At 39.3% G+C, this 14,188-nt stretch overlaps 1 protein-coding gene across 3 annotated transcripts in view; it reads left to right on the plus strand.

The window, feature by feature from the left end:
* ATG5 (autophagy related 5) overlaps window positions 1–8,958 on the plus strand; it is a 77,933-nt gene extending 68,975 nt beyond the window's left edge. For all 3 annotated transcript variants that reach the window (XM_030235723.2, XM_050972040.1, XM_030235725.2), the window contains one exon: window positions 2,623–8,958. In XM_030235723.2, coding sequence (XP_030091583.1) covers window positions 2,623–2,759 — 137 coding nt within the window. In that variant the 3' untranslated portion in view covers window positions 2,760–8,958. The remainder of the gene's footprint in view (window positions 1–2,622) is intronic.
* The last annotated feature ends 5,230 nt before the right edge of the window (window positions 8,959–14,188 follow it).

Here is a 14,188-nt window from a genome sequence, read left to right on the forward strand (position 1 = left end):
AATATTTTGCAAATCTATTAATCTATTGTATCTCTAAAACAGGTGGATGAAGTTTTCATGATAGCTAGCAAATCACTCAGGACTCAGACCACACTGGAAATGGAAAATAATTAGCTGTTGACGAGATAATATTTGTCAGTAATTGTTTTAGTGTATTTGCTGTTGGCAACTTTTTGCTACAAAACGTAGAGAAGAGTATATGAGAGAGACTCTGATTTATAATCGGATGTGTGATGGAAAACATGAAAGTTGGGGTAAATGTGCCTTAAGTGAGAGTTGGTGGTTCCTAGTAACAAAAGGAGAGAAGAATGTTGAAGTAAAAACAATGGATTTTGTGAAAGAAGGCTGCAGTAAATACAGAATTGGGAGATAAGATCTCTTCAGTCAAGCCTCAAGGGGAAAAGGATTTAAGGAGAAGTGATGCTTTGTCAGAGATAATACTAAAGCCCAAACAATGCTAATGCAGAGATTTAGATTTTAATTAAACTGGTAAATTCTTCATTGACCTCTGAGCCTTTCTCAGTTTGCCAAGGAACAGAATAAAAGACTTGTATGAGAAAGGGACAAAGCTGGGTAAGGAACTAGGAACTAATGGGAGACGTCAAGATTACCTGCACTTCATTTTCAAGCAAGACTAGGCACATGCACACACATACATATGTTGCACAGTACTGGAAGAGCCAAAGAAAATGTTTATAATTTATAAGCCTTTCCTCCAGTGGCAAGAAAATTATACTGGGGTTCTAAAGCTTTTAATTCTTATTTTTTGCAAGTTTGGGCTAAAAAGAGTCAGGTGTGTTTTGTCATCTGGTTTAATGTAAATGAGTTGTTTCTGGAAATTAAATAATACTTTGAAACATTAAAAGAAGTCATTAGCTCCCACCAACTTAAGGAATAACATAGGTAGGTTTTAATTTTAAAGTGTTAAATACATATATTTGGAGGTTACTTAAAAATATTTAGAAGTTCCCTAACTTTCAAGAAGAAAGAAAACTGGTGTTGTAAATGAATGAATGCACCACCACAACTGGGTTTCTGAGATCTTTTCTTTGGGAGTTAATTCTTTTCTCAATCTGACTGGTGGTGTTTCAGCCCATAAATACCTGTTTTGGCTAGAAATACCAGAAGTTGGTTTTTAAATTATGTGCTTTGTTCTTCGGACTTGTCTGCAATAAAACTAGAAACCAGCAAGTGTTTATGCTTAATTTAGTGTGATAATGTGTGTATTATGCCATTTAGAGAATCAAGACTTTGTACAAAATATACCATATGTAGGTAACAAGTAACAAAAGTATAATCCTTTATTTTAAGCAAACATAACTGTCTGCTCTTGCAGGAAGAATTATTACAAGCATAAAGTCAGCTATATGTTTAGGATGGCTTTTTTTTTACCAGCTGTGTGGGTATTGATAGCTGGTTATACTACAAACTTATTCAGGCAGAATCATGTCAAATCAGAATCTTGTCAAATCATTTTGGCTACCAAACAAATGTGATTTCACCTGTGTTATAAAATAGAAATTACACTACAACTGGGGCCACTGAATGCAAGAACCAGTAATGGTACCTACACTTCTAGATTCTGCTCTCTTCCATGCAGCTCTTGGTCAGGATGGTGGTTTGTTCTGTTATAAAGACACTGGAGTGGGACATAAAATGCCAATTAGTGAATGCAGTAATACTTTTGAGTACTGAATGGGGATTTCACTGTGGTAGGTCTGTGTGAGAATGCCATAGTATAGAATAAAATGAGTGAAAGGTCACTGCCTACTTTTCCCCCTGCTAACCATTATTTGAAGCATATTTCATATGCTCTTCTCATCCCTTGTCTCTGAAATAAATTTTCATTTTTTTGTTGTTTTAGTTCATGTCATGACTGTTATGTCAGTTGCTTTAGCTGGTTCCCATCATTTGAATCAAAGGATCAAAGTACTTGCATCCTCTGGGACAAGTATAAATAAAAAGAATTGAAATATTCTTAGAAAATACTCTTGTTATACTGGGAATAATTTGCCAACTTTGCTTTTTCAAGAGATGAAACTAAGTGAGAAAAAGCCGGTGCCAACTCTGCCTTCGGAGTAACTCTAAAATACTGCTAGTGATTTATGTAAATTATTCTTAGCAAAACCAGAATTATTCTTAGCAAAACCACTTCAGGAATAGTGCATGTATTATATTACACATAGTCCAGGTCTTTCAGGAGATCACAGTATTAAGAATACAACTTATCAGTGTGTTTTAAGAAGCTCAACATTTTAAGCGTGATCTATGTAAAATTCATATGCCTTACAGCTGGGTGAGATGGATGTGCCTTAACTGGGTTGACAACAAACCGGGATCACTGTGGGATTAAAAAAGCCCCTCTTGCAACTAGTAAAGAGAAGTGGCGCTTTCATTTAAGTTTTCCGGTTTTGTCTTGGAATCAATTTTAACTCAGAGTTTCTGTTTTAGATGATACAAATCTCAGCTTTCTCCACACTGATATTTCCTACTTTTCGTTCTGTTAAATGTTAAGCTCTGTAACACCAATTAAATCTACCGTAAATTAAGTATGAGTAAATGTTTAATCTTCCTGTGAACTTTGAATGGTATACTAGTGGTTTCTCTTTTTCTTTGAATTAGATGGAGAGCAGAAGACTCAAGTGATGATTCATGGAATTGAGCCAATGCTGGAAACACCCATTCAGTGGCTAAGTGAACATATGAGCTATCCAGATAATTTTCTCCACATTAGTATCATTCCCCGACCTACTGATTGAAACTCAGCTGTATTCCTATGAGGATCATTCTCAAGCTGGAATTCTAAGGGCATGTCAACTTCTTGCTTCTGTCAGTCTTGACAGAGGCAGCCTGACCAGAAAAAAAGAAACCAACAAAAAGCCGAAACAAAACAAGAAGTCCTCACTGCTGTAAGCCAAACAGGAAGAGAGATCCTATCATCAGATAAGGGCAATTGGGCTGATCTTATTTTGCATCACTGCTGCGTTTGTTCACTGCTGTAATTAAATCAGTTGCGATATGAAAGAATTTACAGGACTTCTGCAAGTCTGCTGTTTTCTTGTAAAATATAATGAAGCTGAAACTGTCAGCCGAAGAGCAAATGGAAATATGCCACTTGATTGTATTTCTGATTAACAAATAAACAGGGCTGTTTCCTAAAGAGGTAGTGTTTCAGCTTTGAGGGTGGAAACATTGGTTTAATTTTCTAGAAAGTTAGACACTGAGAGATTTGGTTACCAATAGCTTTTTGTAAAAGATCAAATTACTGTAAATCCATCTTTCCTTAATGAGAAGTTCATGTTTACAGTATATGTATTGGTATGCAAATGATCTTTTAACTTTGATAACAAGCAGTGAGAGATTTTAAAGTAAGCCCGTGAGCATGTTTTGTCAGTTAAGAACATGCACAACTTAATAATTACAAATACTCTTGATTTGTATGCTGTCACTGAATACTCCAGTGTGTTTATTATTCAAACCAGTTTTCATAGATTAGCAATGATGTAGGATAATTTGTCTCAGGATTCATCATGGCATTTCTTTGTGCTCATCTAGGTTTTTTTTCTTTAAGAATATATTTTCTTAATTTACTTTAAAAAGGTTTTTTGTTTTTTTTTTAAAGCTACATGGATGTTGCAAACAGGATTGTATCCTGCTGTTTATTCCCATAGACTAGGAAATCGCAGAATGATGAACAGATTGCTTTTTAATGATTTTGAATTTTGGAAAGCTGAGGCTTTTCCAAGCTAATACTTTCTTTCTTACATCTGTGGTCCCTGTGCAATCAGTCCACAATTTAGAAGCTTCTAATCTCATTGCACAGATTCTTTTCTTAGTGTAACAGATGTATTTTTAGGTTATTGGATCATCATTGGTTTCTAAATGTTCATTACCATTGCAGATGCTACTCAAACTCTACCAATTTTTTTTTTTCTGTTGCACTAAATTCATCAAACTCTGTGCTCTATTGCTTTGTCTGCAGTTTGTGGCTGTTTGTGGCACAAAACTATGTTTATAGTAGACATATTATCCAATCTGTCAAATATTATCCAATATAAAGAAAGCATGACATTTTTCTTTCAAAAATAGTGGCTGTGGAAGCTCCTACTCACAGTCTTGGCTTGTAAATGTCCCTGTAATTCCCAGGGCTGTTCCCATTTGTTCCCATGCTCCCTTTATGGCAGGATACTTACCTGTAACTGAAAAAGAAGAAAATGAAAATCAGCCAAATGAACAAAAACCTCTTTCTGAAGCAAGAGGGGAAGGATCTCCATGGGTGAGGATAGGGTTGAGGCTAAGAAGAGCCCTGAGGGCAGAAAAAATCTGTAGACAGATTAGATACTGTTTTAAATGTTAATGAGGAAAATAGCATTAAGGAAATGGAAGGGTAAAGGTACTAATGAAACAAACCTCTGCTGTATTCTGCAGGACATGAAGAATTTTTAAAACAAAACAAACCATGCTGGTCTGTGTTTATGCAGAATTGAAATATAATATTCTTATGGTGGGATGATTTGGTTAAGTTATTCTAATTTCCAGTTCTGTTTGGAATTTTTGTTACAGTGTTGGATTGGCATTTATAAACTTCCTTAGGCACACATATCTAAATATTTTGGAGATTTTCAAAGTCCTGCCAATGGATAAAGCAAATATTTTGTAGAGTCTTCATATTAAAAAAAAAAAAAATCTTTTGTAGGGATAATTTTTCCATTAATCAGGATAAGAGGCAATATATTTCAAAAACGGTAGAGATTGTGTTTCCTTTGTTTTAAGATAATCTGGACTGAGTCACTGGCTATTTTAATATATTCTACACCAGCATTTTAAGTATACAGCTCTTCTTATGGCCCGTATTTGCCAGTAAATCCGACTTTAAGGCCTAGCATGGAACAAAAAAATAGCTTGGCTTTAAAACGTACTCTTTCCTCTTACTTCAACTATTTAAACTTTATTAAAAAATAAAACAAAGTTTGAGTCTGTCTTTATTTCCAGCTAAATAAGTACCTTTGTCATGGAATGATGAGTATTTACTTAATAAGTAGGAACTTCTTATAAGAGGTTCTTAGAATATCACATATAGATTGGGTTCTGAATTGCAGTAGATAGGTATCTATTCTGCGTTAAAATATCTGGTTTTGAGATAGGCATGGTGACATTTTGAAATGTCACACTAAACCTGAGTAATATCTCTTGAGAGAGAGGTAAAAAGACATTCAGAACTAGATTTCAGATTTTTGTACTTTTGCATTACACTGTCAAATTAGCTCGTGGAAGATGAGTTTAAAATGGGAGAGATGTTTTCTCTCCTTCCTTTGCCTTTCAGGTCTCTACAATTCAAGAAAGGTTTTTAACTGTGAAATGAAACACCAGTTTCTCTGAACTACAGATTGAAGAACAGAAAGCAGTACAAACCAGCTATGCAAACAGCTGCATGAAGAGTTTGGTGTATGTCAGGTTTTTATATGTACAAAGTGTAACTAGCATTATATGGAGTTTAAAGGTATATGTATAAAAACCACTTAGGGTAGAAAGAGAGGCGGTCAAACACCATGTTAGGGTTGGAGGATCTTGTCTGCAATTAAAACTGCCAAAATGTGTCCAATTTTAAAATAGCATTTTCCACTGAAGATGTTCAAAGCCTTAATTCTTGCATCATTTCACTAATCTAGGTCAATAATAGAATGAACGTGTTGTGGAAACAAATCCGTGATCTAGCTACTCATTGTACCCTGAGCTCTCACCATAATTGAGTATAACATGTTGGAAAGGGTAAAGCCAGTTTGCAATGTAGTTTGTTTGCATCTGTTGGAATTTGCACACTAGACTTTTGTCAAGTGTGTTTTGCAAGTTCACAAGCACTTCTTAGAAACCTCTAGAAGTTTGGTTCTTTTTCAAAGAAAATCAGGCTATAGTGGGGCAAAAACCAATCAAAAGCACTGTTCATTAAACCTGTCCCTTCAGTGGCTGCCTTACAGTGAAAGACACGTGGAGAGAGTGCACGAGTGAGAGCTGGTGATGCCTTATTTTGTACAGATATGTTATAATTTCTCCTTGTGTATATTGTTACTTAGTGTCCCAGCTGACATAACAAGCCAGACAACTTGTTATTCTTTCAGCTAGACAGAGGCACTCAAGTATTTTTATTACTACAAAATTAAAGCTCAGAATGGAAACTATCTGGCTGAAACTTGCACCTTACATGCTTTTCTGACTATAATTAAAATAATCTGCACTTCAGAGGTTTGATTTCCATCAGTCATATGTACACACACCCTCACTGGATTTTTTCTGCAGTTCACAATTGGTGAAATAGTCTGGTTTTCCTTCATTTTAAAGTTTATCCGAGTCTGCACAAGGCAAACAGGAGGAGGGGATCAGGCCATGGGGGTGAGCCTAAAGCCCTGAAATCGTGGCATGACGCAGGAAGTCATACGGTTTCTTCACCATTTCCACAGCGACCATTTTATCAAATGAATCCTGGCCCTTGCAGATCCTCCCTTAATTTGGAGCTTCTCTTTGTTTAGCTGATGCTTGAACTCAGCTGAGTAGTGATGAGGCTGTGCCTGCCCCTGGCTCTGCAGCTCCGTCTGTCCCTTGCAGGATTACCATCGGTGCCTTGGGTGTGACTAAAATGCCCATCTCAGGGGCCCTCCCTGACACTTCTCACACAGCTCCTCCTTCACCAGCAGAACATGAGTTTGTTTCTGCTGGCTTTTACCACGAACTGGGTGGCCCTGGAGGAAAGCAGTGAGAGAAGGGTGCAGAGGAGGAGAGAGGGAAACGAGAGGAATTAGAAAACAGTGAAGGTGGGGCTTGAGAGAAAATACTTTGTGGGGACTGAAATGACAGAGCCGGATTCTTGATCTCACCCAGGTTTCTCATTCACTCATCACCTTGCAGCTCCCACCACGTGCTTTCCTTTCCATCCTTTCCATGAATACATTGTAATGGCTTTCACCTGCGGGACAGTGTCTGGCACCTCTGGTGTTGCCAGGAATGAGCAGTCACTGAGTGTGTATTTAACTTTGATGGTCTGGCACATTGCTGAAGGAGGCCTTTATTTACAGGAATTGTTTCAGAGCTTCCTTCTCTGCAGCAGATCCTCGGCCTGGGCTTCCTGCATGTGAGGAGTCAGAATGGGGAGGTTCTGCTGCAGACAACATCCTGCACGGGCACCATAGGTCACTGTTCCAGTACGCTCTGTGTTGGAAAACTGAGTCATGGATGGATGGATGGGTCACTAGAGGGCCTTTCTTTCATGAAAAATACTGTTCCATGTCTCTGAAGTTTTATTTTATGCTATTCTGAATGTTTCATAAAGAACAGCAGAATACATTTTCAGTGTGGCTAATAAATACCAAACCCAGCTTTGGTCACAAGCATTTTCTGTTTCATTTTCCAGTCAGAATAAAATTCAATTTTATGGGGTTTAGTTGTACAACAAGACCTCAATATTTGTATTGAGTCTGTATAGGCAGTAGAAAGAGGATGTGTCCATTGTAATCATCAGCGTTTCTGCACTGTACATCTCAACACCTTTTAATATGAAGATGCATGAGGACTTCTGCTAAGGCATGGTTTTGCTGAACCACCCAGGCAGTTTCTCTGCCAGTTTGGGAGGTCTGCTCCCTTATGGAAACTCTCCAGTTTTGGTTTATTGTATATAAATTTATACTTGATGGCTGTTGAGAAAATGAGTGGAAGAATAGCCATAATGGCAATGGAAAAACAACAACAACAACAACAAAAATGCTAAGCTTAATTTATTGTTCAAATGGAATGTCTTTCAGTAAGAAATCCTGATGTGAGTTTTCAGTGAAATTAGTGATGTCCTACTTCTGGTTGTGTGTTCAGTTATTTCAGTGGTAAGAGGGAGCAATCCTAACGGGTCAACTTCCAATTGCCCTGAAATATATATAGTGTGTTTTTAATTAATATGCCAATAACAGGAATTACTTGTATTTTATTCTTTCTCTTACAGAAACTTGAATGCATTCAAGAGTTCTACTGCAATTGGCTTCCTCAGGGAAGTGCAGCAGGAATTGTGTCCCTTTTGGCCTCCATAGATCACACCAGGATCAGTGTCTTATGGAGGTACAGGGGAAAATAGTTCTCTGCAGCTTACCTACTTGCACTCTTCCCTCCCTCCTTCCCCAAACCAGATGCCACAATTTTCCATTATGCAACCCTTTTTTTTGTTGTTGTTGTTGTCGTTGCATGCACTGGACAACAAACCAGGTGAACTGTAGCTACTGAGCATGATGGTAATGATCTTCAGCTGTCATTTTGAGGGTCTCTGAAGTTTAGGTCTTTCAAGTTTCTGAGCCACACCTCTAATAGTGACTTGTTCTGGGGTAGCCACGCAAGCTTCTAACAAGTTAATACACAGTGTAAATTAAATTATCTTTTAAAACTGGCACTCATGTAAATGGAAGTATCCTCAGCCTTCATTCAGGCTGGTTTTGCTGTTTCTGTGTAATCAGCTTTCTGGATACATCCAAACAGCAAACCTCAAACGAGGTGGTGTGGAGGGAATGGACAATGTCATTTGCTGTTGCACAACTCCCTTGCCCGCACCCAGCTCAGCCCTTGCTTGTGTCACTGCAGGCAATTAACAGTGCTCAAAACCACAGCAGCTCCTCTTCCAAAATGCCATTTGATGGTATCGGGACACTTGAGCATTCAGGAAAAAAATTGTTTATATTTTAAAGGGAGTTTATTCTTCAGCATTAGAAAATGCTGAAGTAATAAAAGGCATTGAGTGTGTAGCATCAACAAGAAGATCTTTGCTGCAAGTTATAATCTGGATGGAATAAAAATGCTTCTTCAGTATAATATATGCTTGAAATGAACTGTAATATATTTAGGTGTTCTGCTTTGATCCTAATGTGTTGTGGGGTGCTATGCTGAAATGAATGTGGATACCATCAATAAAGGAGAAGATCCTTAACACCTTAATGTACGGGCATGTGCCACAGTTGCCACATCATAAACAAGGGCGTAAGCTTTGCAGAGCTGCCCCAAGATAGGGAACTTTTTACCTCCTCTTGTCCCAGGGTAAACAGGTACCTAGTGTCTCTGAGAGCAGTGGAGTGCTTTCTCTGGCACTGGCCAGGGAGGGATGAATTAATTGCTGTGGATTTCTCAAATGGGCTCTAGATGTGCATCTCGACCCAATAGGAATGAAACTGAGTGCTTATCTTTACCTGCAGGATTTATGTTCAGTGATTTTGTTATTTATGTCAAAGAGGGCTTCAGGAATTTGAAGTAACCTTAGGCATGGGATCATCTTGTTGACTACCCTTGATGCAAATTATTTGAAGCAAATCAGACTCTAACATTTTTATCAAGTTTCACTGTGGATGAGATAAGATTAAGTGTAAACGGTGTGGCTGGAAGCTTCTTGAGAAATATTTAGGTTAATTTTGCAGTGTCGCATAGGATCACAGGAAAAAGAGAACACTTCTGCCTGTGCTGTCTCTGCTGAGAGTTTTGGTGGGTGTCGCTGTTTGCCTGAAGTGGTGAAGTATCCCTCTGCCATTTAGATCATGTAGTAAAGGTATTGCTCCCATGGAAAAATCTCCTTGCCCAAGATAAGGGCTGAACTAAACCTGAGTCTGGTTCTTCTGAATTCTGACAAGAATAATTTCACTAAGCACAAGCCATGTTGTTGCTGCTCAGCAAGTCTGTAGTTTTTTTTCTGGATTTATTACCTTGCAGACATAAAACCTGCTGTTTATTCTGAAAAACTCCTGCCTTAACAACTGAAGAACACCTTAAATTTTTTCAAACTAGAGGGAGAAGCTAGAGCTAGGAGGAGCTAGCAGCAACCTCCCATTATGTACCAGAAATAGGGAAAACTCAAATTCTGTACTTTTCATCACTTCACAAGCTTCTTGATGCCACATAAGTGAAAGGTTTCACGATAAGTTGTCTGGGGTTCATGTAGGGAAGAGAAATGGGGGTCTGACTGCTGCTTATATTGATGTCAGTACTTTTGACCTTGCAAGCGGAGCTTATCAGCCTCTGCCATGAATCTGCTCTTCTTCCTCTGCATGGATATGGAAATTCAGCTTCCAGGAGAACTGCCATTTCAGTTTTACTCGGGGGATGCATTGGTAGAAGCTTGGGAATAAAAGATGATGTCTAGAAGGTTACTTATGGCAAAGGATCCTTCTCAGAGCCATGTTTAATCCTGCTGTGGATCAGGCGCTGGTCAGAACTGGGGCTGTGTTGAACCATCTGCTGATGTGTGGAACAAGTCTGTCACTAATACCTGTGTGATGGCTTGGGCCTCAGAAGGGACAGATGCTATCATGCTTTGCAGTGCAAACTTTCAAGAGTGTGTGATCCTGAGTTTGCAAGATGGCAGGGTTTGGTAAACAATGCACAGCCTGTATGGTTTTGTTGTGGAACAACTCTTTCATGGCATGGTACACCATTAACGTAAGGAGCATTGCTTTATTTGTCTCAGCTGATGTTCCTCTGAAACTGCTTGGTGGGTAACTTTAATGAATGTGTGTAGGAATGGTATTCCACAATTTAGTGTTCCCATTCCAAACCGTGCTCTGCTTGCTCCCTTCCCTTTTCCCCTGCCATGGGATGGAGAGGAGACTGGGAGGCACAAAAGGTAAAGATCACGGGTTGAGGTGAGAACAGTTCGCTGGAAACAGCAACGAGATGCGAAAATGAACAATGTGAGCAGCAGTATTAATGGCAGAGAGTGCAAGAAAGAGGTGAATGATTCACACAGAGACCCCTGACAGCACCCAGCTGCTCCCTCCACCACACTATGCTGCTCCAGACGACTGTGCGGGGTACAGAATAACCTCCAGACCCTGGCCATCCCCTTCCTGGGCAAAAATTAACCCTGTCCTGGCTAGAACCAGGCCGATGAGGAATGGAAATCACTGCACTGGCAGGTACAAGAGCCGCTCACCTCATTTGCTTACAAAAGCCCCTGGCAATCACGTGTGACACCTTCCTGCAAATGAGGCAAATCCCACTTGGCGCTCAAGTGCTCAAGTCGCTGAGGAAGAAAACTTTTATATCCTAACATTAAAGGCAGACACTTTGTTTTAATCACTTGCCAAAACAGCTGAAAACAATTATTAATTAATAGGAAACATTAACTTTTAACTTTGCAAGCTCTCCAAAGAAGTGTCTGTGACAACTTGCATCTGGATTTATGGATAATTTGGATACAGTGAAAACGGGCATCGTACTGCAAAGGTCGACTGCTTTAAATTCATTTTAAGTGTACACATAGTGCTCTTAAAATTAATATGTTTATAAACCTAAATTGGTTCAGTTGGATGCCTTTTGTTCTCTTTGTGGCTTCATTTGAAGCAACAACAAAAAGCTGTGCTTGTTTGTGTGTTTAACCAAAATGTTAAATGCAATTAATCCACCAAAAGCATACAAATATTTTTGAATAATAGAGGTGCCCCCCTTTCACAGTGTCTTAGGTATTTAGCACTATGGTTTGGCAAGTAGAAAGCAACTTCTTCACATCTCATAAATAAAATTTAAAAAATCTTTTGCTTGGCTTGTTTAATTTGAACCAACACAGTGCAGCTCCCTTAGTTTTTCTTGTCTGCTTTGATATGGCTGAGGTTAGTATGTGTAGTTGGTGGGGGGTGGCATTCTTAGTATTTTAGATTCTGGATCCTACTTTTCCCTCTGGAAAATGCTGTGTCTAACAAATACAGCTCCCAGGAAAAAAGAAGGGGGGGATGAATATTGCAGTCTGAGACTCCTGTTCGATCTGACTGGGGTGTGACTCTTTGGGGATTCATCATGCAGATCTATTGCTTTTGCCCGTTTTTCCAAAAAAAGAAAAACTTCCTTGGACTGGCAGAAACACAATATCCAAAATATTTCAGCTAGATCAGACCACAAGAGTTAGTTTGTTATCTTAACTGAGGATCTTTAGACATCCCAATTATTTTAACAATGGGAGAGTGGCTCCTTAGCGTCTTTGCTTCTCACCAGTCCACTTCCCAGTTATTGAGCAATTCATGGGGGATCACAGGATGACTTTAGGAACTGCAGATTCTTCAGCAATTCCAATATCACTTTGAGCAACTGTGAGAACTTTGCTTTTTGCATTCATTCCTAAGACTCTTAAAAAATGTATATTTTCATCCTTTATTTAAAGTTCTGAAGGTCCTGCTAAACCAGCAACTCACTCTTTGCCAGGAAACTCAATCTGAGCTCATCTTCTGTGCATAGCACTGAGTCTTAATGCCAAGGGTTGTCTGGTCTCAGTTGTGTATAATGACTGAGAAAAATCTTAGTTATCCTTGTTTTGATCAAGGCACAACACATATGGCCACTCACCATCCTGTGGAAGGTAGATGGACCTATGTAGTCCTATATTTATGGTTAAGAAGAAAATTGTTACACAGTTCAAAGGTTAAGTTGTGCCTTCAGATAAAGCTTTGCTTTTCCTGGAATGTTTTGCACAAGTTTGCACGTTCAGACTTTATTGGCTACTGAAATGATGCCTACAGCTCATTTCCCTTTCCCTTCTCCTCCCCACCCATCAGAGAGCTCTTGTTAGGAAGGAGGGGTTGCAATGGTGCACACATACAGATGCAGCACCCTGAGTCAGATGTGTAGGAATGAAAGTGCTGCTGCATCAACAGAGTGACCTCTCTGCTCTGGGTGATAGTGGTCAATAATCTCAAAAATAGTGATCATATAAATACCTGAGGATTTTATGGGCTGAACTATGGCAACAGCGCTGCTTCAATCCTGAAGTTACTTTTTATTACAAACAGTGGCTGTTTGCTCAAAGAGCTTCATAATCTCAAAGCAGTTATCTTTCTTCAAATAGATAATCAGGTCATTACCAGCTTTTTCTCAAAAGAAGGGGGGAAATTGACTGGTCTAATACTTCTCAAAGGAAAAAAAGTGATTTTTTGGCAGTGGCTTGGGTATTTTCTAGACTTCTGTTCTCTCCTAGCTGTTTTTTGATACACTGCTCTGTTTGGAGACTTGCACTGAGCATTCACCCTATCAAGCACAGGCTAACAGTGCACTGCACTTGTGGCATCTCCACAGCATTGTGACCAATCACAAATGAAAGCAGTAGGTTGCTTCTGCTTACTCACTGGTGTATTAGATTTCTAGTAGCAGTACCATTTTCAGGTCTGTAGGTTGTGTTTGGCAGATGGAAATAATTACTTTCAGTGTGCTCTGGGGTATTGCTAACTGAGCAAGAAAGACAGCGTGGCTTCCCTCCCCACCACCCAGGGTTTAGGATACACCTAGCTTGAGTGCTACAAAGATCTGGATTGATTCCTGAGTTTTATTTTGGTGGTTTTCATTATTTCCACAGAAGCAGCTGAGGGATAAATGTAAATTCCAAGTGTTAGCTTCGAGGGAAGGTGTGAATCTGGTCTGTGATGGCTCTTACTAAGAATGAATTTAGAGCACTCTTGCTTTTAATGCTTGATTTTTGCATGGGCTGTGGTGATTCAGGATTTGTTGAGGCCTGTGAGGTTCCTTTATGCCAGTATTGGTTTGTGCCTTTTAAGCAAAATCCTTTCCAAAGCTCTCAGTGCTAAATCTCAGGTACAACTCCCATGCAGCAGAAAGTTCCCCCAGCTCTTCCTAAACACAGTCTGGGACTGCTGCATCCTCTGGTGCTTCTGCACGTTGTCTGGATTTGGTCTGTTCCTCTCCAGCTCTTTGGATCTGCAGCTCTGTGAAAATAATGGGATGTCAAAATTTTAAAATTAAAAAACAAAACATGATTTGATATGCCAGCTTCAGAGGACAACTGCTAATTCCAGTACAGCTCTCTGTGCTGTCCTGGTTTTGGCTGCTGTTTCCTGCTACTGTGGTAGAGTGAAATTTGTGTTATCCTCAGTGTTATCCTGTGCTTACAGGATGTGGGAACCAGAAGGTTCCATGCATAGAAATCCAGCATTAAGCAAGCTATTTGGTAATCTTTTGTAGTTGACCAGAAGGTAAAATGCATAGTGCTGCCACAGAGCAGTCCTCAGAGCACTCTGTATATGGACAGGCTGTTTCTTTTTCCTTGGCCATCTTGTTTAAGACACAAAAGTACCCCCCAAGCATCTTTCATGGCTTTCATCTGTATCTGTGGAGCATTTTGCAAATGAAAGTTGGGAGGTTTGCCATCCTTGTAAACAATATTGCAAACCCCAATTCCAGA

This window comes from Serinus canaria, chromosome 3 (assembly GCF_022539315.1).
Source record: "Serinus canaria isolate serCan28SL12 chromosome 3, serCan2020, whole genome shotgun sequence".
Lineage (NCBI taxonomy): Eukaryota > Metazoa > Chordata > Aves > Passeriformes > Fringillidae > Serinus > Serinus canaria.